The following is a 23,517-nucleotide window of genomic DNA, read 5'->3' on the forward strand; positions in this document are numbered from 1 at the left end:
CGGCCATGCTGGATCTGTTGTGTGCGGTATCCATGTTGGATCTGTGCTGTGTTGTGTCGGCCATGTTGGATCTGTTGTTGTAGCAGTGTCTCTGCTCTCAGGCCTCCTGCCTTCCTCAGCATGTTTACACACGTGTGGTCTATCAGGTGGATGGAGGTCTCTGACCAGAGACACTGAAGTACTGTGTGGGACTATTGCTCATGGGGATGCACCGACACTGGTATTGACAACATATTGATTTGATATCAAGGGCAAATAAAGTGTTTATCTAAAGTTGTCCTCAATCAGAAGAGTAATAATTCTGGTTATATTTTTGTGACCTACATTTAGACATTTAGATTCTTATCTGAATCCAAACAATCCGCCATTCCTCGTCACTGACCTCATCGGTCGGGGATCTTTTGTCCCGATTCTTTCAGCTGTGATGCAGACGTGGTTTTTCCATCACAACATGTGTAGAAGCAGGACTCTGGGAGAAGAAGAATGGCGTGTGAAAGTGTGAAGATTCCCGTTGATCTTCAGTGAATCATTGTTCCATCGGTGCATCCTTTAGAACGAAGCCTTTGAAGGCTGTCAGCCTGGGGCCGCTGCTTCTGCGGAATTATGATAAGCTCCGAGTAAACAGGCCTCATAAACGTCCTCCGTGGCCCTGCCATGGGAATCGTACCGACGCACCACGTCAACAGAGCTGAGCTGATGTCTGTCTGTCCGTATTTGTGAGTCTCTCTCTCTGTCTGTCTGTGAGTCTGTCTGTGTCTGTCTGTCTGTCTGTCTGTCCGTCTATATGTATGTCTGTGTGTCTCGCTGTGTCTGTCTGTCCGTCTGTCTGTCTGTCTCTTAACCGTCCCCAACACCCACGGTGTTGACGGAGCAGCTGTCAGGCGTTACTTAGGCGGTGTACTGACATGTTTTTATTGGCTCCGTCCGACTCATCCTCTGCCAGGAGCGAATCAACGGCACTGTTCTCCCGACCGCTTCCACCTTGCTCATCCGCCTTTTCCTGCTAACGTCCACAAGCTCTCATTAAGTACAGCTGCTCCCAACGCTATCAATCAGATGATGTACAAACGCTTAAACCAAAGTGTGTGTGTGTGTGTGTGTGTGTGTGTGTGTGTGTGTGTGTGTGTGTGTGTGTGTGTGTGTGTGTGTGTGTGTGTGTGTGTGTGTGTGTGTGTGTGTGTGTGTGTGTGTGTGTGTGTGTGTGTGTGTGTGTGCGCTTACGGTGACGGTGATATCTCTGATAGTCATCTCTTAACTCACAACATGTGTTTTTTTCTACATGTAATCCGATCTGTGGGTGTGTCAGTTGAATGTTGTGTGTCCTTGTGTAATGTCGTGTGTCTGTTTGTGAAATAGGTCTTGTTTGTTTACTCTGTCTTGTTTGTTTTGTGTTGAATGCTCTTTGTTGGGATCCTAAGTCGTTTCATATGGGAACAATTATTACGCGACTCTGTCAACACGGAACACAGTGAACCGACCCTGCAGATAACCAAATGCAGATGTGACCCCTCGCCCTGTAGGGGGAGGAGTCTTTAAGCCCCACCCCCCAAGGCCTGACTCTGCCCCCACAGCCTGGCTCCGCCCCCAACGTAGCCCTGACCATGGTGGTGGTGATATCTGCTGGGACAGCGATAAGATGCCTCCCTGTGGCGGTCTGTCGTCGGTTTATGGGCGTCTTCATCCGTTATACTCTCTCTCTCCTACTGTTCCTCCCCTGTCCACCAGGGGGAGCTGGAGAAGCAGCTGCTGCAGGCCAACCCCATCCTGGAGGCCTTCGGAAACGCCAAGACCGTCAAGAACGACAACTCTTCCCGATTTGTACGACTTCTTTTAATTTGTCTTGAACCCGGTAAAGATAATCCATTTTAAGGATCGTTATTTTTTGCGTCAGTCTTTTGATGGACTATGTTTTTTGTTTTTGTTTTTTCCAGGGAAAGTTCATTAGGATCAACTTTGATGTCAATGGTTACATCGTCGGGGCCAACATTGAAACATGTATCCTTTTGTTTATTTATATATATGTCCGGCTGGTCACTCACTCACATCCCCTCAGTACAGCCAGCTTATCGATCAGAAGATCTATCACAGTTGCCCCACCTTTTGGGTCCTAGATCTTTTATAGGCTGAAGCTCCTTGAGACTTTACTTCATCAGCGTCCCTACAGCCAAACATTCTCCAGGAAGGAAACTCCAGAGCAGAACCATTAAAGATGGTCTCTTTCTTGACTATGTGCTTTGTTTGAAGCTCGGGAGGGAGAGCAGACCATCTAGCGGTCGGTGTGTCCCCCCCTCCCTGGAAAATCCTTGACATAGTTTGAACTCAGATTCTCTCATCAGATTCTCCCTGAAATATCCCATGTCCCATTTAAACCTCCTCACTTATCATCTCAGTTGGTTAGTAGTTTTACTGTGGCTGCAGCTCTTAGTATGAACTATAGCGCATACGTCAGTAGCTCTGTAGGATTATGAGTATCAAGGGATCCCTGTAGGATCCCTACACCCGGGTCAGTGTTGAGATGGTAGTGGGGTGCAGACCTTGACCTCAGACCTCAGACCTGCTGGAGAAGTCCCGTGCCATCCGCCAGGCCAAAGACGAGAGGACCTTCCACGTCTTCTACTACATGCTGACCGGTGCTGGGGACAAGCTGCGCTGTGAGCACACACACACGCTCGCTCACTCACTGGGGACATTAATACATTGCAGTTATTATTATATTTATATTTTATTTTAATTATTTCATGTCCAGTATTGTAGTTTGTTTATTCATTTGTCTTTATTTAGGTCTCAGCGATCTTTACTAGTGTTTCTCTTGTACCTTTTTATTTCTTTATTGCACGGTTGAAGGAGCCCGAGACTCAAGAATTTCATTGCCAGCGACTGCTTCTTTAATTGTTGTGCATACGACAATAAAGCACCCTTAACCTTGAATCTTTATAGTTAAGCAGAAATGCCTTCTGAAAATCCACAATGCATGTTGACCTGACCTTCTTGAAGGGGACTTTTGGTTAATGTTGCCCTCTTATCCATCATCGTTCTCTTGCTCTTAATCTGTACATTTGAAGAGATTTTTTTGGCATGATGGGTTTTGCCTACAATAATACTTAAAAATAAAGTTGTCTCTCTCTCTCTCTCAGCCGAGTTGTGTCTGGAGGGCTACAGCAACTACCGCTTCGTTTCCAACGGCAACCTGACCATCCCGGGCCAGCATGACAAGGACCTCTTCACGGAGACGCTGGAGGCCATGAAGATCATGAGCATCCCCGAGGATGAGCAGATCGGTATGCAGAGCGCTTTGATACCCCCGCAGTACCACCCACAAGACATAGGGGGCAGCACTCTGCTTTACTACCCCTGCAGTACCGCACGCAACACATAGGTAGCAGAGGGCTTTATTAACCCACTGTACTGCCTGCCACATTGAGGGGGCAGCAGAGGGCTTTAATACCCCCGCAGTAATGACCCCCTACACATAGGGGGCAGCAGATGGCTTGGTAACTGGGTTCATCCCAGGGGAAAGGTGGCTGTCGCAGCAGAAAGCCCAGTAGTACCAGTTTAAAAAGGCCTGCACAAATATAAACAACTATAGGAATGTAAGGGTGTCTGACTTGAAGCTTTAAATGAAACAGATTTTTAAAAGAAAGGTCTGAATATTGTCATGGTCAGAGTTGACGGCGGGGCCCGGTTGTTACTGTGGTGATGTGGTTCTTGACCCCTGTTGTGTTGCTCTGCAGGCATGCTGAAGGTGGTGTCCTCCGTCCTCCAGCTGGGGAACATGAGCTTCAAGAAGGAGCGCCACACCGACCAGGCCTCCATGCCCGACAACACCGGTAAAACACCTCAAACATCGGACCTTATGCAGAGGAGTGTTGCACCGGGTCCCCACGCAAGGCCACAACGGACCTAGTGCCGCAGAACAGCTGAAGTACCGGAGTAGAGAGTCACTTAGCATCAATTATCCGTGCCTTACCCACACAGGCACAACTGCCACAAAACCTCTAGCAATAGCGTCTCCATGCCATACCACGGGTACCGCTGCATTTACATTCAGGGGCACTTAGCTGAGTTGTATTCAAAGCGACAGTTCACTCACACATTCACACACCCACGGCGGGGTCAGCCATGCAGGGCGACAGCCAGCTCATCAGGAGCTAGTTAGGGTGAGGCGTCTCGCTCAGGGACATCTCGACACTCTAGGCGGAGCCGGGGATCGAACTAGCAGCCCTCCGGTTACCGGACAACCCGCCCTACCTTCTTTGCTCCCCCTCCCCCTCTCGCTCCCCCCCTCCATGGTACGCTAACACCCTCCCTCTCTCTCCCCCCCTCCATGGTACGCTAACACTCTCCCCCCCCCCTCCATGGTACTCTAACACTCTCCCCCTCTCTCCCCCACAGCGGCCCAGAAGGTGTGCCACCTGATGGGGATGAACGTGACGGACTTCACCCGGGCCATCCTGTCTCCGCGCATCAAGGTGGGCCGGGACTACGTGCAGAAGGCACAGACCCAGGAGCAGGCGGAGTTCGCCGTGGAGGCGCTGGCCAAGGCCACCTATGAGAGGATGTTCCGCTGGCTGGTGATGAGGCTCAACAAGGCTCTGGACAAGACCAAGAGGCAGGGCGCCTCCTTCATCGGCATCCTGGACATCGCCGGCTTCGAGATCTTTGAGGTGAGGCGCTAGTGGGTGTGACCGGTTCCCAGCAGCGAGCACGTCCATGCAACACAGATTGCGAGGATAGATGCTATTGGGTGCCAGGAGATACAACATACAATAAGTGCGTAAGGAAGACCGGTTCTCACCGGTTCTCATGAAACGAGCACAGACGAGCTCGTTTCATGAGAACCGGTGAGAAACACACTGTTTTATCGAATCAATAAAACTGCCTGTTTTATTGATTGCCGTGACTGTGTGAAGACCCGTCCTGCGAGCCAGAGGCACGCCGGTCTGGTGGACGGGTCCACGGGTGAAACTCTACTGGTGGTAGTTCCCATGATGCATTGCTTTCCTCTCCGGTCCTTGCCACCAGTCGAACCCTTTAAAAACATCCCGCTAGATAACATGACAGGTTGCATTTATTTGATCTTGATTCCGTAATTTGGTTATTCCAAAGTTTTTTTTAACCTAAATTGAATCATTCTTTAGCTTAATGCCTTAATTTACCAACCTTTTATCGAATGGCTGCTTTCTTGAGATTTTTTTATTCAGTTTATCTTGAAGTGTCCCTGAAAGATCTGGGAAATATGTTGCAGTTTGCAATGCTAACCAGAGAGGTTCACATCACTGAATATCTTCTTCTTCTTCTCTCTCTCCAGCTGAACTCGTTTGAGCAGATGTGCATCAACTACACCAACGAGAAGCTGCAGCAGCTGTTCAACCACACCATGTTCATCCTGGAGCAGGAGGAGTACCAGCGGGAGGGCATTGAGTGGAGCTTCATCGACTTCGGCCTGGACCTGCAGCCCTGCATCGACCTCATCGAGAAGCCCGTGAGTCCAACACTGACACCTGTCAATCAGAACGGAGATGTACTGGTATTCCCACAGAAACACCCATAAATCATACCGGAGCAGTACTGGTTCTCCAGTACTGTGTCTTTGTGCCGTGACCCAATCTTGTCCCACTGCTCTATCTTCTTCCCACAGTTTGTTTAAATCCGACCAACATCTGTCCTTAATACCGACGTCCCAGTGGACCGCTGGGTTTTGAACCAAAAGCATCTTCTTCATAACCTCTTCAAGGCTTTATGTTTCCACAATATTCTCCGTTTGAGGACTGGTTCTCCCCGGGGGAGCCCTCATTATCTGGTTGTTCCATGGCGGTCGATCTGAAGCCCCCCTGGTCCGGTGAGCTGGGTCTGTGTCTGTGGTTCTCTCTCATCGTGGTTCTCCCCCCCACCCCCCCAGGCCAACCCCCCGGGAATCCTGGCCCTGCTGGACGAGGAGTGCTGGTTCCCCAAGGCCACGGACAAGAGCTTTGTGGAGAAGGTTCTGCAGGAGCAGGGGGGGCACTCCAAGTTCCACCGGCCAAAGAAGCTGAAGGACGAGGCCGACTTCTGCATCATGCACTACGCCGGCAAGGTTGGTCTGCCCAGCCTCACCCCTTCTCCCTCCCTCACCCCTTCATCCTCCCTCCCTCACCTCTTCATCCTCCCTCCCTCACCCCTTCAACCTCCCTCCCTCACCCCTTCATCCTCCCTCCCTCACCCCTTTTCCCGCCCTCCCTCCCTCACCCCTTTTCCCTCCCTCCCTCACCCCTTTTCCCTCCCTCCCTCACCCCTTCTCCCTCACCCCTTCTCCCTCACCCCTTCTCCCTCCCTCCCTCACCCCTTCTCCCTCCCTCCCTCACCCCTTCTCCCTCCCTCCTTCACGCCTTCACCCTCCCTCCCTCCCTCACCCCTTCTCCCTCCCTCCCTCACCCCTTCTCCCTCCCTCCCCCACCCCTTCTTTCACCCTCCCTCACCCCAGCCCAGACTCCCTCACACCCCTTCTCCCTCCCTCACCCCTTCTCCTGATGTCTGACCTGACCCCCCCTCCCAGGTTGACTACAAGGCTGACGAGTGGCTGATGAAGAACATGGACCCGCTCAACGACAACGTGGCCTCACTGCTCAACCAGTCCACCGACAAGTTCGTCTCCGAGCTCTGGAAGGATGGTAGGTTCACCTGACCCTCGGGTCCAGACCGCCCCAGGCCCCCCCCCCCCCCCCTTGGGGCTCACCTGAACCGCCCTGGGGGTCACCTGACCCCATGAACAATACAAAAACATGAACAATTCATGGATGAACACATGAATACGTGTATAGTTGCACAACAAGTTATCATGAATACATGAAACCACAAGACCTTCATGTTGCCTTCTGTTGATCTCTTCACTCTTCCACCTTACCTTTGTCTCTTAACCTTTGACCTCCCTGATCTCGACCTCCATCCTCATCCTCCTCTGTTGCCCCGTTCTGTTACCCCCCCCCCCTCCATGGGGCCCCTGGGCCCCCAGGGATTCTGAGTTGTCAGAGAGCCTATTTCTACAACCGCTTTCCTATTCTGCACCTCGACTCAGGTGACCCGGTTTACTTTGATTTGTTCACCCTCATCTGTGCCTGTTGACCCTCGAGCCAATCGTCATCAGCCATCCCCCCTCTCCCTCATCATCAATCCTCCCTCTCCCTCATCATCAATCCTCCCTCTCCCTCATCCATCCCCCCCTCTCCCTCATCATCAATCCCTAATCAACAATCCCCCATCTTCTTAATTCTCAAGCCCCCCTCATCCTCTATCCCCCATCTTCCTCATCCTCAGTCTCACATCTTCCGGTCTTCCCGCACTAAAACTCTTCCACGTTGTTCGTGTATCCATGTTCTTTGCCCCTTAGGTTTACAGTGAATTCTGGTCTCTCTCCCCGCTCCCCTCATTAATCCCTGGTATCTCCTCCTCATGATTCAGTGAATCCTGTCCCTCTGGTCTCTCTCCCTCTCTCCTATTTAATCCCTGGTATCTCCTCATGTTTTCAGTGAATCCTGTCCCTCTGGTCTCCACCCCCTCGCTCCTCATTAATCCCTGGTCTCTCCTTCTCTCCTGTGTAATAGTGTTTTTGGGGCCTCCTGGTGTTGGTCATGGGTACTACAACAATGGGTATATCCAACTGCATGGGTTTGATTGTGCGATCACCAAATAGATCTATGTTTTTGTCACCCTTTTTGTTGGACGTGTGTGATTAAAACATAAGGACCCTCCACACGGGAGGGGTTTGCAGTGATGTGCACACCAGTGTTTCACGTGACTGCATTGAAGTAGTTGGATGGTTCCTCAGCATGGTTTGACCTGCTCTCTGGCGCCCCCTGGCCTCACTGTGTGTGTGGTGTTTCCTCACTTTTGTTTAAAAGGATCTTGTCCTCAGCATGTTTGACAGGAAGACACCCTTGTTTAGTAGTTTGAGGAGTGTTCTGTTTGACATGAGTTGATGTTAGACTATTATTATTGTCAAGGTTTACGGGACGTTTTATGGGCCGAAAAACTCTTGATGCTTAACAGCGTTGAGTATCGAATTCACTTTCAATACTTTATGATTGAAAATGGATTAATACCAATTAAATGAAGTAGGCTTTCAAAGTGAGATGAATAAACAGGAATATGTAATACAAGATGACACATGAATACATGTATAGTTGCACAACAAGTTAACATGAATACAAGAAACCACGAGACCTTCATGTTAACTCTCCCCCCCCCCCCCCACCCCCCTCCAGTGGACCGCATCGTGGGCCTGGACAAGGTGGCCGGGATGTCTGAGATGCCGGGGGCCTTTAAGACGCGTAAGGGCATGTTCCGCACGGTGGGGCAGCTCTACAAGGAGCAGCTGTCCAAGCTCATGGCCACGCTCCGGAACACCAACCCCAACTTCGTCCGTTGCATCATCCCCAACCACGAGAAGAAGGTGCGGGTTCCATTCCCACCCACCTGGGGTCTTCCCTGACCGGGGTTCTGAACGTCTCGTTGAGAGCCTCACTGTTTGTTCTGTTCTTGTTGTGAATATGGTGGTTCTAGACTGGTAGCATACGACACTAACTTTGGCTGGCATGCTAGGTAGCCTGAGTCTAATGCTAACCTGGCATATCTATTGGTTTTGATCTACCGTATTTTCCGCACTATAAGGCGCACCGGAGTATAAACCGCAGCAGCTAAATTGAATGATGTGTACATAAGCCGCACTGGAGCCCGCAGCTTAAAGGTGAGGGGGCGCGGACCGGTCATAGAGCCCATAGAGTTAAAGTTGGTGGACTGTAACCTGTAAAATCCATTTAGGAGGTCCCCTAGTGGCCGTTAGCTGCAAAAATATATATCCATAGATTAGCCGCACCGTTATATAAACCGCAGAATCGAAAAATGGGGAAAGAAGGCGCGGCTTATAGTCCGACAATTACGGTACATTACCGTCATGGAAGGTGGGATTTAATCCTTTTATCCATAGCAGTAAATTGGATTTACTGTTACCATGGCAGTAGATTGGATTTGGTCAGTAGCCATGGCAGCAGATTGGCTTTAGACAGTAACCCTGACAGTAGATTTGATTTACTATTACCAAGACAGTAGATTGGATTTAGTCTGTTACCATGGCAGTATATTGGATTTAGTGTGTTACCACGGCCGTAGATCTGGTTCAGGCTGGTTCAGACCCGTCCGGTCCAGGTCTGACCCCTGGTGTGTTCCCTTCTGCAGGCGGGTAAGCTGGACCCCCACCTGGTGCTGGACCAGCTCCGCTGTAACGGGGTCCTGGAGGGGATCAGGATCTGCCGCCAGGGCTTCCCCAACCGCATCGTGTTCCAGGAGTTCAGGCAGAGGTGACGCACCGGACACGCATGAAACAAACACAACATTCACTGGACAAAGACTGCACACAAACGCATGAACGCACACACTCTGTGACCTCGACTGATGAGGGTGTGTGTGTGTGTGTGTGTGTGTGTGTGTGTGTGTGTGTGTGTGTGTGTGTGTGTGTGTGTGTGTGTGTGTGTGTGTGTGTGTGTGTGTGTGTGTGTGTGTGTGTGTGTGTGTGTGTGTGTGTCTGTCACACCTTGTCTGTATTAACTCCCTGTTTGTGACTCCAGGTACGAGATCCTCACTCCCAACGCCATCCCCAAGGGCTTCATGGACGGGAAACAGGCCTGCGTGCTCATGGTACGAACACCTAGCGACCACCTCTCAAAGAACCGGGTTCACCATAGCAATTGATGTTATCTTCTAAGCGCACCGCCACCAGCCGTCTTAAAGGGATACGGCGAGGTGTCGTACCCAGGTTCAGACCAGCGGTTTGACTCCAGATCCTTCGTTGTGTGTCCAGCCGGGGAGTTTGCTGGGTGTCAACGTTGACACCAGATTGTAGTTGTTCTACAAACAACCAGCAATCTCCCCTTCTGGATGCACTGTGATGGGTCTAGACACGACTCGTCTGAGTGTGGTTCACTCAGAGTATCCCTTTAATGTCAACTACAACACTTAACTTACAACAAATCACAACAATGATCCAATTAGGCAAATGTTAACGTATATTTAATGTTCTAACTACATCTAGCTTATCGTATAGTTGAACTCAAGTTTTATTTAACTTGAACCTCTAGTTAAATATTAAATTGTATTGATTGAATTGACCAACTTTAACATTGATGCAATAAGCTCTAAACCAGGGGTCACCAACCTTTTTGAACCTGAGAGCTACTTCATGGACACTGATTCATACGAAGGGCACCCAGTTCTATACACTCGTCTGAAATAACAAATTGGCTCAGTTTGCCTTTAGTTATACATTACTATTAATGATTAATGATACTCATCTATGTGAAGACATGTTAATTAATTAAGTTATGTTGATTTCTCACAATAATTATCAACAATGACTTAAAAAAGGTGGGAAAGAGTTGTTCAAGAATGAGTTGTGCTATTTTTAGAACAGGCCTGCGGGCGCCTCATGTGGTCCTTGCGGGCGCCATGGTGCTCTATGCTCTATGCTAATTGATGTTATATCTAGATGGTTATTTCAATATGAAATCGAGTAATGGTGGTCCCAGAACCATCTCATTATAAAGCTGTTGATCTCTCCTCCCGGGTCAGATCAAAAGCCTGGAGCTGGACCCCAACCTCTACCGGATCGGGCAGAGCAAGGTGTTCTTCCGGGCCGGAGTCCTGGCCCACCTGGAGGAGGAGCGCGACATGAAGATCACCGAGGTCATCATCAGCTTCCAGGCCTGGTGCCGTGGTTACGTGGCCCGCAAGTAAGACACCCCGACCCAGACTTAATTTCCCAAGGTGCACCAGAAGGGGTGGAGCTTGGCTAACCCCGTCCCCCTCCCCCCCTCAGGGCCTTCGCCAAGCGGCAGCAGCAGCTGACGGCCATGAAGGTGATCCAGAGGAACTGCGCAGCCTACCTGAAGCTCCGCAACTGGCAGTGGTGGAGGCTGTTCACCAAGGTAACCACGGCAACCACGGCCTGGGGGTCAGGGATTGCGACCCCCCTCCCAGTGCGGGGTCGACTGTTCAGTAATTCAGTTGTGTCGACATGTCCTACAAATGACTGCAATAAAACATGAATGTCTCTTTGAATATTTATAGATCTTTGTGTTTCCTAATATGATCCATGGAGTCATGCTGAGCTTCTTGTTTATGGTTAATTTTATTTATTTATTAATTCTCTCCTCCCCTCCTCCCCTCTCTTCCCCCCCCCCCCCCCCTCCCCTCTCTCCCTCCTCCCCCTCCCCCCCAGGTGAAGCCTCTGCTGCAGGTCTCCAGGCAGGAGGAGGAGATGTTGGCCAAGGACGAGGAGCTCAACAAGGTGAAGGAGCGGCAGACGTATGCCGAGGAGCAGCTCACTGAGATGGAGTCCAAGCAGCAGCAGGTGAGAGCAGCGCATCCACCAGCGGCCACTAGAGGGCCGCACTTCCACCGCAGGCCACTAGAGGGCCGCACTTCCACCGCAGGCCACTAGGGGCAGCACATCCAGCAGCGGCCACTAGAGCGCCGCAGACGGTCCACTTGCCATCCTCCAGGGTTCATCTGAACGACCCTGCTAGGGTTGAGGACAAATGAAACAACGAGAAATGTTTAGATGAATGTATGACCATGTATAGCCTCATCAGATTTATACTGGGAGACTAAAATTGTCCATCTGTCTGAGCCATTATCAAGTGGGTCAGACGGACGGCTCAATAGAATGATAAAGTGAAGTAAGCAGGGTTTAAAGTCCTCCTCTCTACATTCCCTCCTTCTCCTCTCCCTTCCTCCCTCTCTTCTCCTCCTCCTCCTCCTCCTCCAGCTCGGGGCGGAGAAGCTGGCCCTGCAGGAGCAGCTGCAGGCGGAGACGGAGCTGTGTGCCGAGGCGGAGGAGATGAGGTCCCGCCTCGCCGCCCGCAAGCAGGAGCTGGAGGAGATCCTCCATGACCTGGAGGCCCGCATGGAGGAGGAGGAGGAGCGCACCACGCAGCTGCAGACCGAGAGGAAGAAGATGCAGCTCAACATCGGGGTGAGTGGAGGGAGGGGGGGGGGAGGGAGGAGGGAGACGATGCAGCTCAACATCGGGGTTAGTGGAGGGAGGGGGGGAGGAGGGAGGAGGGGAGGGGAGGGAGGAGGGAGACGATGCAGCTCAACATCGGGGTTAGTGGAGGGAGAGGGGGAGGGTAGGGGGGAGGGAGAGAGGGGAGGAGCTCAACATCGGGGTGAGGGGGGGCAGGAGGGTGTGAGGAGGGTGAGAGGGGACAGGAGGGTGAGAGGGGGGGCAGGAGGGTGTGTAAGGTCACAGGCCGGTGTAACCTGCCCCGTCTCTCCTCTCAGGACCTGGAGCAGCAGCTGGATGAGGAGGAGGCCGCCCGGCAGAGGCTTCAGCTGGAGAAGGTCACCCTGGAGGCCAAGATGAAGAAGGTGGAGGAGGACGTGATGGTGCTGGACGACCAGAACAACAAGCTCAACAAGGTCCGTGCATCAACACCCGTCACTCACCCGTCACTCACCCGTCACTCACCCATCACTCATGATACGAGTACAGCTTTGTTCTGGTGATCAAGATGTCCAGCAGGACTTAAATTTGGAAGATCTGCTGCTTACCCTGACCCCTTGTTTTGCATAAACACATCATTTAAATCCAGCCCTAGCCGCACCTTTTCTTAAGGACTCAGTCTAATAGGGTAATCTGGACCTAGTTAAGTAGATGGATGTATGCCTAGGGTATCATCACACACAGCTCTTATGGATGTATACAACGTTTGTCTGTTTCGTTGTGCAGGAGAAGAAGCTGTTTGAGGAGAGGATCTCCGAGTTCACCTCCAACCTGGCGGAGGAGGAGGAGAAGTCCAAGAGTCTGCAGAAGCTGAAGACCAAGCATGAGGCCATGATCACAGACTTGGAGGGTAAGCTGGTGCTCTGACGAAGCCCCCCACCCACCCCTCCCCCCCAGACAACATATGACATACCGCGCTTATAAGTCTGGATTTGTGGAACAGAAGACAGAAAACGTACAGAATTCTAAAATCTTGTATTGCTCCAAGAAGACTATTGATTGTGGACCCATCTACGTGATCATGTTATGATACCTAGCTAGGTCGAGGTTTGGGTTTCAGACCAGAGGTTTCTAGACCCCAGCCTTCTGTGTTCTGGGTTCCTCCGACCACTCAATACCCCCTCCCCCCCCCCCCCACCCCCAGACCGCCTGCGTCGCGAGGAGAAGCAGCGGCAGGAGCTGGAGAAGAACCGGCGCAAGCAGGACGGAGACTCTGCGGAGCTCCACGACCAGATTGCCGAGCTGCAGGCCCAGATCGCCGAGCTCCGCCTCCAGCTGGCAAAGAAGGAGGAGGAGCTGCAGGCCGCCCTCGCAAGGTAGGCTGGGGTCATCGAAGGGAATAGACACTACACCTCCCTCGATTTTGAGTTCTCTCGTACAGAAAACTCGGACCAGGTAGAGTCCATGTAGGGACTGGTCTGAGACCAGGTAGAGTCCATTTAGGGACTGGTCTGAGACCAGGTAGAGCCCTGTACCTAAGAGAGGTGTAGAGTTAAACAGGACAACTCAGCCCTGCTCCATGACCTCAACATCCCCCCCCCCCAGGATGGAGGAGGAGGCGGCCCTGAAGAACCTGGCCCAGAAGAAGATCCGCGAGATGGAGGCGCAGCTGTCTGAGCTTCAGGAGGACCTGGACCTGGAGCGCCAGGCCCGGGCCAAGGCGGAGAAGCACCGCCGCGACCTCGGGGAGGAGCTGGAGGCGCTGAAGACGGAGCTGGAGGACACGCTGGACTCCACCGCCACCCAGCTGGAGCTCAGGTAGCCCGCCGCGGAACGCACCCGACGCTCTGAGACTAGAACCAAGCACACCCGACGCTCCAAGACTAGAACCAAACACAGCTGATGATCTGAGACTAGAACCAAACACACCCTCCCACCACAGACTAGAAACAAGTGCGCACATGGGTCTGTTTTGCCTCCAGTTGGTCCCAATCATATTCAAATTATAAAACTTCTATAACCGTAGATTTTTTTCCATTCAGAGCTTTATTTTTTTCATTACGCATATTATTTAGTAAGCGTCTCCTAGTAGCTCCTCTTCACACGTCTCCGTGTCCGTCTCCAGGAGCAAGCGTGAGACGGAGGTGACCCACCTGAAGAAGGCCCTGGAGGAGGACGCCAAGGTCCACGAGATGCAGGTGGCGGAGATGAGGCAGAAGCACGGGCAGGCCTTCGACGAGCTCAACGAGCAGCTGGAGCAGGCCAAGAGGGTGAGGATCACGGCCAAGTTCGGAGAGAAGGCTTGGGCTGGATTTGTTTATGAAGTAGAGCAGGTCCAATCCCCGGCTCCTCCTAGCTGTGTCGAGGTGTCCTTGATTAAGACATTCAACCCTAACGGCTCCCGGCGAGATGGCTGTCGCCTTGCATGGCTGACACTGCCGTCGGTGTGAATGTGTACGTTGAATGGGTGCTTTGAGTGGCCATTGGTCAGAAAAGCGCTAGATAAATCATTTTAAAGCAAACCAAAGTGCAGTCAGGTCCAGATTCTGACTGTTTCTCTTCCTCCTCCTCCTCCTGCAGAACAAGGTGTCCGTGGACAAGACCAAGCAGGCTCTGGAGTCGGAGCGCAACGAGCTGGCCATCGAGCTGCAGACGCTGATGCAGGGCAAGGGCGAGTCAGAGCACCGCCGGAAGAAGGCAGAGGGCCAGGTCCAGGAGCTGCAGGTCAAGCATGGCGAGAGCGAGCGCCAGCGGCAGGAGCTGGCCGAGAGGGTCACCAAGTTGCAGGTGAGACGCCGTGCCTCCCAGGGGGTGGGGGGGGGGTCACAGGGTACCTCATGCTACGATAACCGATACATGGCCCGTGATACCGATAATCGCCATACAGCGATTCTGCCATGATCAATATATTGTTTGAAAATCCTAAAATGATAAATCACGATATGTCTATCGACGAATACAGAATAACTGTGAAAAGGTTAAGTGCTGGATTGCGGTCTTGATCCTTACCCCTGATGCTGTGTGAACCTCCGCTCAACACTCTGCTCCCCGTGTTCCTCGCAGGCGGAGCTGGATAACGTGAGCGGATTGCTGAGCGAGGTGGAGGGCAAGTCCATCAAAGCCACCAAGGACTGCTCCAGCGTGGAGTCGCAGCTCCAGGACGTCCAGGTACGACCAGCGGAGCCGCTCAGACCTCCTCAGGGTCTGGACACTAGATTGGCAGCGGATTGTTTTTTTCAATAGAACTGTCTGTTGTATGGATGACTCATCTGCTGTCATTGTTTTGTTTCTTTCTCATACTTTTTCTCGCCACACTCTTTCTTATCTGCCTCTCTCGCTCTGACCCTCCTGCCATGGCCTCTCCTCTCTCCTCGCTCTCCCTCCTCTCTCCTTCCCTCTTCCCTTTTACTCGCTCTTGCTCTCGCTCTTGCTCTCACTCTTGCTCTCGCTCTCTCTTCTCTCTCCTCGCTCTCTCTCTCCTCGCTCTCCCTCCTCTCTCCTCGCTCTCCCTCCTCTCTCTTCGCTCTCTTCGCTCTCTCTCCTCGCTCTCCCTCCTCTCTCCCTCCTTTCTCCCCTCCCTCCTCCCCCTCCCCAGGAGCTGATGGCGGAGGAGACGCGCCAGAAGCTCTCCATGAACACCAAGCTGCGGCAGCTGGAGGACGAGCAGAACGGGCTGCGGGAGCAGCTTGAGGAGGAGGAGGAGACCAAGAAGAACGTGGAGAAGCAGCTCCTCATGGTGCAGGCGCAGGTAAGCTCACCTGGCCCAGGCCACGTCCCCCCAGACCAGGCCACGCCCCCTCTGCCCTGGCCCCCTGATCAAAGAGTTCTGAGGGCTTGGGAATTGTTTCTAAAGGAACTACCTTTAGACAATGACAATAATCATTTGTTAAATAGTAAATAAAATAGTTTAATAATAATAATAAAGTAAAATGGTAATTCAAATAATAAAGCTCTTTGTGGTTGTAAAGGACTTTGTGTTGCTGTTTAGGCATCAAAATCGCTTTTTACATAAAGCTTTGATTTGATGCCCGAGATCTGAGTGACATGCACTGTTGTCCAATAGCTGGTGGACATGAAGAAGAAGGTGGAGCTGGAGGCGGGCTCACTGGAGAACGCAGAGGAGGGCAGGAAGCGGCTGCAGCGGGACCTGGAGGGCGTGAGCCAGCGCATGGAGGAGAAGTGCGCCGCCTTCGAGAAGCTGGACAAGACCAAGACGCGGCTGCAGCAGGAGCTGGACGACCTGCTGGTCGACCAGGACCACCTCCGGCAGATCGTCTCCAACCTGGAGAAGAAGCAGAAGAAGTTTGATCAGGTGAGTGGAGACCGAGACCCCATGAAACATCATGACGGCCTCGGCTGTGACCTAGCTTCGTCACGCCCGTTTATGTTGGCCTGGAAAAAGGGAGCGAAGCATTTAAAAAATGCATTGCTTCGTCTTATTTTAAATAAGACCCAACGTTTCTGAAAGACGCTAGACATGGGGAAAGACAAACCGTCCCAGCCAGGCCCAGTGGCTCTATAACCAGTGCCTCTAACCAGTGACCCCTGACCCCTCCAGATGCTGGCGGAGGAGAAGACCATCTCTGCGCGCTACGCGGAGGAGCGGGACCGCGCGGAGGCGGAGGCCCGGGAGAAGGAGACGCGGGCGCTGGCCCTGACCCGCGAGCTGGAGGCCCTGATGGACAACAAGGACGAGCTGGACCGCAACAACAAGCTGCTGCGCGCCGAGATGGAGGACCTGGTCTCCTCCAAGGACGACGTCGGCAAGAGTGTACGTCCCCCGCCGTCCACCTCTGACTGTACTGGAGAGCCCTAAAGGGCCCGTGTTATAGTCCGAAACCTTTTTTTCCTTCCCGAATACCGATTTGTAAACTTGAGTGTCGGCCGATACCGAGAATATACCAATAGAGCCTCGAACAGTGTTACTACTATTAAGACTTGTTCTTATTGGATGGTTCTCTTACGATGACGGCAATTGATAGTCGGTTAACTTACTGTCGACAAACTTTTCTTTCAGAACTAGATAATTTACATTTATAATGATACTTCACCACACAAACCGGTCTTCTCCTCTAAATGTGTTAACCATATATTTGGACCGTCAAAACGTCTCTTGTCTTTCTACCTCTGGTCTCCTGCATCCCAGCGTTCGATTCCTCGTGGGTCCTCCCATGCTTGACCCCAGTCTGCCCCCTCTCTCCCCTCCAGGTCCACGAGCTGGAGAAGTCGAAGCGCGGCCAGGACCAGCAGCTTGAGGAGATGCGCGTGCAGCTGGAGGAGCTGGAGGACGAGCTGCAGGCCACGGAGGACGCCAAGCTGCGTCTGGAGGTCAACATGCAGGCCATGAAGGCGCAGTACGACCGCGACCTGGCCGGCCGCGACGAGATGGGAGAGGAGAAGAAGAGAGCGCTGGTCAAACAGGTGAGGCTGCTGACAGACAACCTCCTCCTACTCCTGCTTTGTTGCTCAGTCTCCTCCTTTCAGATCTACTCCACTTCATCCTCTCCTCCTCCTCCTCCTCCTCCTCCTCCTCCTCCTCCTCCTCCTCCTCCTCCTCCTCAGCCCTCTTCCTTCCTGACCAGACACCTTTCTCCAATCCCTTCCCCTCAGTCTGTATTCTGATTGGGCGGAGGCCAGACTCCCATCTGTCTCTGGCTCCAGACGCTCCTGTGTGGTCCCGCTCCAGGGAATGTTGGGATCACTGGATGGAAAAAGAATCAAATGCGCTTCAGCTCAGTGCAATAAACTCCCAATGTGACATTTTCAGAGGTCGCATCGGGACCAATAGGGTATCAATGGGATTTTCCAGCCCGTTAATACCCTAATAAACTGCTTGTTTAGAAAGGATGGGGAATTCAAACCTCCTTGAGCACGATGCTCGAACCTGAACGGTCCCCTTAATGACCTGGGTCTGGACTCACTGCTGGTCCCTAGGCTAAGGGTGTCTCCTTAGTTACCGGTCTCCCGTATTATGGGATGCGTCTGACCTCCGCCCTCTATCCCCCTCCAGGTGCGGGAGATGGAGCTGGAGCTGGAGGATGAGAGGAAGCAGCGGTCCGTTGCCACGGCAGCGCGTAAGAAGCTGGAGCTGGACCTGAAGGAGCTGGAGTCAGCCATCGACATGGCCAACAAGAACCGCGATGAGGCCCTGAAGCAGCTCAAGAAACTCCAGGTACAGACGCGCATGACGTTTTCATATTGTACACTTACATTCAGGGCGTTAAGCAGACGCTTTTATCCACAGCGACTTACAATAAGTACAAGAAAGAGAAACCACTCTATATTGCTGTTGTTACAGTTAGGATGTTCATAGGACCAAGTGCCAAGCTCTAATAATCACTAGGTTTACCCATTCCCCGTATGCAACAGAGACAGCTAGGATAAGATGCTTAACGATGCTAAGTACTGTTTTCAAGTGGCAGGACGTACAACATACAATAAGTGTGTAAGGGGGGTCAGGGGGGAGGCTATGCGGAGTCTAGTTGAATTATACACATTTATAATGACTAGAAAAAAGATGTTATGTTGTGTTCAACACTGATCCTGGTTCAACACTGACCCTGGCATCTCCTCCTCCTCCTCATCCTCATCCTCCTCCTCCTCCTCCCCCCCCTCAGGCCCAGATGAAGGAGCTGATCCGGGAGCTGGAGGACACCCGCATGTCACGGGAGGAGATCCTGGCCCAGGCCAAGGAGACGGAGAAGAAGTTGAAGGGCATGGAGGCCGACATGATCCAGATGCAGGAGGTCAGTCCCCCTCAGTCCCTCCATTGGTTTATTCGTGGTCCAAACGTCTCGTTTTTGGTTAGTTAACTTGTGTTCAAGTTTCCCTCGTTCACGTGTTGAGCGCCTCCTCGATGAGCAGGGAAATCAGTGTAGAGCGCCTCGTTCTTTCATTAAATATTGTTTTTTTTGTGGGTGATATTACCCGTCTTACTCACCATGAATAAAGCACAAAACAGGGCAAAAACAAATCAAAAACAAACCTGATAAAAATAATAAAATTATGTTGATATTTGGCGCCAGCATGTTTATTCTCGTATTGCTCGAGATAAGAAGGGCAACGATATATCGCTGTGTCGATATTTAGTCCCGCCCCTACTCCACGCTACACTGACCAGGGGGTAGAGCCTGTGATGGTGCCTCCTGCTGCCCCTCCCCCTCCCCCTGTGCAGGTGAGCCTAACCACTTTCTCTTTGGGGGGGTGTAGGAGCTGGCCGCCGCCGAGAGAGTGAAGAGACAGGCCCAGCAGGAGAGAGACGAGCTGCAGGACGAGATCAACAGCCAGGCTGCCAAGAAGTAAGACCCGCCCCCTGCCTCTGGTCCAATCAGATTCACAGCTCGACAGACTGACCCCTTATCCCGTCCAATCACAATCACACCTTTACAGATTGACTCCTCCCCCCCTCTGCCTGTTTAATAATACTTGCAGAACCTTAGTCGATGAGCAGATGCTCATATGAAGTTCAGACTGATGACAATCACAGTTGAGTTTCATTAAAACGTGAGGTTAAGGTGAAACCTTAATTCCTAGCTGAACAGAATGATGTTAGGTATAGAGGCTGAGTGGATTCACACTCTGCATATTGAGGTTCTATGGAAAAGTTTGAATGAAAACCACCTTAGTTACTCACTCTTCACCTTATGGGAGTCCATACCATTGACCTGCATTAACGCCTTCTCCCCCCTTCTCCTCCCTGCCCCTCTCTGCTCCCTCCTGCTCCTCTCTCCTCCCTGCTCCCCTCTCATCCTCTCTGCTCCTCCCTCCTCTCTGCCCCTCCTTCTCCCCCCCAGCGCCCAGGTGGCCGAGGAGAAGAGGAGGCTGGAGGCTCGCATCGCACAGCTGGAGGAGGAGCTGGAGGAGGAGCAGTGCAACACGGAGCTGGTCAACGACCGCCTCAAGAGAGCCCTGCTGCAGGTCAGCTTCTACTGCTATAGATCTGGGACCTGTGTGTCAGCTTATGCTGCCATAGGTCTATGAACTGTGGGTCAGCTTCTACTGCTATAGATCTAGGACCTCTGGGTCAGCTTCTACTGCTATAGATCTAGGACCTGTGGGTCAGCTTCCACTGCTATAGATCTAGGACCCACCCATCGCTATGTTACTGATCTATTAATTATGGCTCTATGTATGTTAGTGATCTATCTGATCTAACCCTCTTCTGCTCGCTCTGAGTACTGTTGGATCCGGTCAGAGCTGACCGGGTGCTCTCCATCATACTGTATCCTCTCCTAGTGGTTTCATAGTGACCCTAAACCTAACTCATAATACTAGACCAGTGGTTACCTAGTTACCGCTTATCTCCTCACCGTCCCCTGACTCCCCCCTCTCCCCCCTCTCCCTTCCCCCCCCAGACGGACCAGATGAACGTGGAGCTGACGGCGGAGCGCAGTACCTCCCAGCGCCTGGAGGGGGCGCGGGCGCAGATGGAGCGGCAGAACAAGGAGCTGAAGCTGAAGCTGGGCGAGCTGGAGGGCACCGTTAAGAGCAAGTACAAGGCCGCCATCGCCGCCATGGAGGCCAAGATCGCACAGCTGGAGGAGCAGCTGGACATGGAGACCAGGTCAGACATACAGACACCACTGGTCCACTAGGAGACCAGGTCAGACATACAGACACCACTGGTCCACTAGGAGACCAGGTCAGACATACAGACACCACTGGTCCATTAGGAGACCAGGTCAGACATACAGACACCACTATAGTCCACTATGAGACCAGTTCAGACATTAGAGAATATATTCTGTAGAGGGAGGTTCTAGGTTCTTATCCCGGGTTCTGGGGAGGTAGAGGGAGGTTCTAGGTTCTAACACCGGGTTCTGTGTGTTCCAGGGAGCGGCAGGCGGCCTCTAAGCTGGTCCGCCGTACGGAGAAGAAGCTGAAGGAGGTGATCCTGACGGTGGACGACGAGAGACGCAACACCGAGCAGTACAAGGACCAGGTACCCAATGATACCCCATTGATACCCCATACCCTATACTGACGCCTGACCCCCTAAACCCAAGGACAAGGTACCCCATGATACCCCATACCCTGATACAACATACCTAAAGACCTGTACCCCCATGCCGCGTGGTGGCCCTGTGTTGACGTCTGTGTTGACGCGTCCCCTCCCCTCCAGGCCGACAAGCTGAACTCTCGCATGAAGCAGCTGAAGCGGCAGCTGGAGGAGGCGGAGGAGGAGGCGCAGCGGGCCAACGCCAACCGCAGGAAGCTGATGCGCGAGCTGGAGGACGCCTCGGAGTCGGCCGACGCCATGAACCGGGAGGTCAGCACGCTGAAGAGCAAGCTCAGGTGAGACCCCGTCCAGACCCTGTCCAGACCCCCCCCCCCCCCCCAGCTCCGGTAAGGACCCCGTCCAGACCAAATACCTTGACTTTTCATTGATTAATAGTCGTGGAAGGCAGAGTAAATGACGAGAATAGGGCAGGGCTGAATGATTTGGGGAAATAATCTAATTTGAGATTATTTTGACCAATTTTTTTTTTTAAATATAATTTATTAAGTTCCTTATGTTCTGTATGATTCCTTCTTAAGTATGGCCGATACAACATTGGAAGCGGTCAACATATAACCTGCTCTTTTCTTTAGTCCTGGCCGATGTGTTGAGATTAATTGATATTATAACATCTATATTTAACTAATGAATTGTAAAAGAAAAATGAATATAAATCTTACTGATCTCCAGTCAGTAACGGTGGACGATGGAGTGTGTGACGTGACGAGGTCCGTGTTGACCTCTGAGCTCCTGACCCCTGACCTTTTGGTATGAGGTCTCAACGTCTCCCCTCCTCCCCAGGCGCGGCGACCTGCCAATCACCATCCGTCGCTTCGTGACGCGGTCAGGCGCGGAGAGTGACGAGGAGGGCGAGGCCAAGCCAGAGACCCCGGAGCCCAAGCCCGAGTGAGGCGGCGCCACAACAGCCTATGGTGGTCTCCGGCAGAACTGCATGACGAATACACACCAACGATTTATAGCAAAACACAACTGACTGTACAGAAGGATGGGGGGTGTACTGTACGATCCACAGGAAGGGAATTTGGCTGTTCAGTCGCACTCTCCACAATGATAGGAGTGACAATCTATGCACATTTTTTAACTCTTGCGCTTGCAAAACAAACGGTAAAAACACACCAATATGCAGACAATCGACCATGCTGAGACGTATTCTTAATACACCCTACGCGCTTTTTTGGGAGGGCCAAATATCATAATTACTTGTTCCCTGAAGCTTAAAAAAAATTAACGAAAAGAAAAAAAATATTTTTATATGGAAACGTATTCAAGGCCTTGGTTTAATATCTATTTTTTTAATCGAGGAAAGAAGAAAAGAAAACACAAATAACTCCTTAATCAGGAGGATTACTGGAAGGGGACAAAAGGTGTGTGGGCGTCCAGATCTGGACCAGATGGAGCCGGCTTGAAACGGTTCTGGGTGGTGACGGTGAGCGATCTGTGCTCCTTAATGCTTTAGCTCTCGCGCCTCGCTTGTACAAGAGGCTGCTCGCTCATTATTGATTATTATGTATTGATTTAGTGGACGTATTAATTCAGTCCGTACTTTACGCCAGACCCTGCTCCAAGAATGCATCAGTCGGCCAACCGCCGCGGTGAGGGCAGTTTGAACCGGTTTAGGACTCATCCCCGATGATGCGGCTTCGCAGATACTTTCTATTTTTACAACCGGTCGCGCTCCAGCCGGGGCCTCGCCACAGCCTCGTATCCATGTGCCTAAAGTAGACCCGACTATAGCGCTCTCCTCAACACTTAAAGCCTTACCTGTACGTCAGACCCACCATATCTATGTATTTTAACCCTGCGTGGTTTAACGTTTGTCTTCGTCTACGACCAGTATGGGGGAGGGGTGGGGGGCTGTATTAGTGTATGGGAGGAAGGAGGTTGTGGGGTTCAATGCCGACAGATTAGGGCCCCTCTTGCGGGGGTGTCTGGTGCCCCCTCCTGACTCTGATTGGTCTGAGGAGCCAGGCGAGGGAGGGGGTGGTCAGGTGGGGGTCCTGGGATGGTGACATATCATTAGGGGTGGTTTTATATGAAGGTGTAGTGATGACATTAAGGCTCCTCTCGTTGTGCTCAGGGAGGGGGGGGGGCACACTGCTGGTTGGGTCGGAGGACTTAAAGGTGTTCCAAAATTATCTCGATTCAAAGTCTTTCTTCCACACTTATACAGGGAAAAAAACCAAATGAAGAAAAAAAAAGTACTTTTTTTTGATTGTTCAACGTATGTCTGCACCTCTGGAAGTAAAAAAATCTTTACAGATTACTTGTTAATTGATATTGCAATAAAGAGGCTTCTAAACTGCTATACGATTGCTTGGGTTCTTTTGTTGAATACAACGGGTCTTATTAATTTTCTGTTAATAGAATTCTGCTCCGACTTTGTTTTTGAAGTGTCCTTACGTGGCCGCCAGGGGGCAGCCGTGGTCCCTTGTTTTCTCCTATAGAGCGCATGGTTTAACTAGTGGGAACCGGATTTTCATCAGCAACCCCAAGGAGTGATCAACAAGAGTCAAATGTGGGGATGTTC

The 23,517-nt window shown here is 51.9% G+C and overlaps 1 protein-coding gene across 2 annotated transcripts in view; it reads left to right on the forward strand.

The window, feature by feature from the left end:
- Positions 1–23,314, forward strand: part of LOC130396550 (myosin-9-like) — a 43,147-nt gene extending 19,833 nt beyond the window's left edge. For both annotated transcript variants that reach the window (XM_056604780.1, XM_056604781.1), the window contains 35 exons: positions 1,726–1,818; positions 1,932–1,995; positions 2,553–2,651; positions 3,135–3,278; positions 3,732–3,827; positions 4,393–4,664; positions 5,309–5,482; positions 5,900–6,073; positions 6,533–6,647; positions 8,238–8,425; positions 9,208–9,329; positions 9,597–9,666; positions 10,597–10,757; positions 10,844–10,952; positions 11,246–11,377; positions 11,795–12,001; positions 12,310–12,447; positions 12,758–12,881; positions 13,176–13,347; positions 13,577–13,789; positions 14,097–14,241; positions 14,552–14,758; positions 15,035–15,139; positions 15,567–15,719; positions 16,035–16,283; positions 16,530–16,742; positions 17,180–17,392; positions 17,982–18,143; positions 18,589–18,717; positions 19,181–19,269; positions 19,765–19,888; positions 20,326–20,534; positions 20,804–20,912; positions 21,093–21,265; positions 21,771–23,314. In XM_056604780.1, the coding sequence (XP_056460755.1) occupies positions 1,726–1,818; positions 1,932–1,995; positions 2,553–2,651; positions 3,135–3,278; positions 3,732–3,827; positions 4,393–4,664; positions 5,309–5,482; positions 5,900–6,073; positions 6,533–6,647; positions 8,238–8,425; positions 9,208–9,329; positions 9,597–9,666; positions 10,597–10,757; positions 10,844–10,952; positions 11,246–11,377; positions 11,795–12,001; positions 12,310–12,447; positions 12,758–12,881; positions 13,176–13,347; positions 13,577–13,789; positions 14,097–14,241; positions 14,552–14,758; positions 15,035–15,139; positions 15,567–15,719; positions 16,035–16,283; positions 16,530–16,742; positions 17,180–17,392; positions 17,982–18,143; positions 18,589–18,717; positions 19,181–19,269; positions 19,765–19,888; positions 20,326–20,534; positions 20,804–20,912; positions 21,093–21,265; positions 21,771–21,879 (5,256 nt within the window). In that variant the 3' untranslated portion in view covers positions 21,880–23,314. The remainder of the gene's footprint in view (positions 1–1,725; positions 1,819–1,931; positions 1,996–2,552; positions 2,652–3,134; positions 3,279–3,731; positions 3,828–4,392; positions 4,665–5,308; positions 5,483–5,899; positions 6,074–6,532; positions 6,648–8,237; positions 8,426–9,207; positions 9,330–9,596; positions 9,667–10,596; positions 10,758–10,843; positions 10,953–11,245; positions 11,378–11,794; positions 12,002–12,309; positions 12,448–12,757; positions 12,882–13,175; positions 13,348–13,576; positions 13,790–14,096; positions 14,242–14,551; positions 14,759–15,034; positions 15,140–15,566; positions 15,720–16,034; positions 16,284–16,529; positions 16,743–17,179; positions 17,393–17,981; positions 18,144–18,588; positions 18,718–19,180; positions 19,270–19,764; positions 19,889–20,325; positions 20,535–20,803; positions 20,913–21,092; positions 21,266–21,770) is intronic.
- Positions 23,315–23,517: the final 203 nt, after the last annotated feature.

Source organism: Gadus chalcogrammus, chromosome 2 (genome assembly GCF_026213295.1).
Source record: "Gadus chalcogrammus isolate NIFS_2021 chromosome 2, NIFS_Gcha_1.0, whole genome shotgun sequence".
NCBI classification, from domain to species: Eukaryota; Metazoa; Chordata; class Actinopteri; order Gadiformes; family Gadidae; genus Gadus; species Gadus chalcogrammus.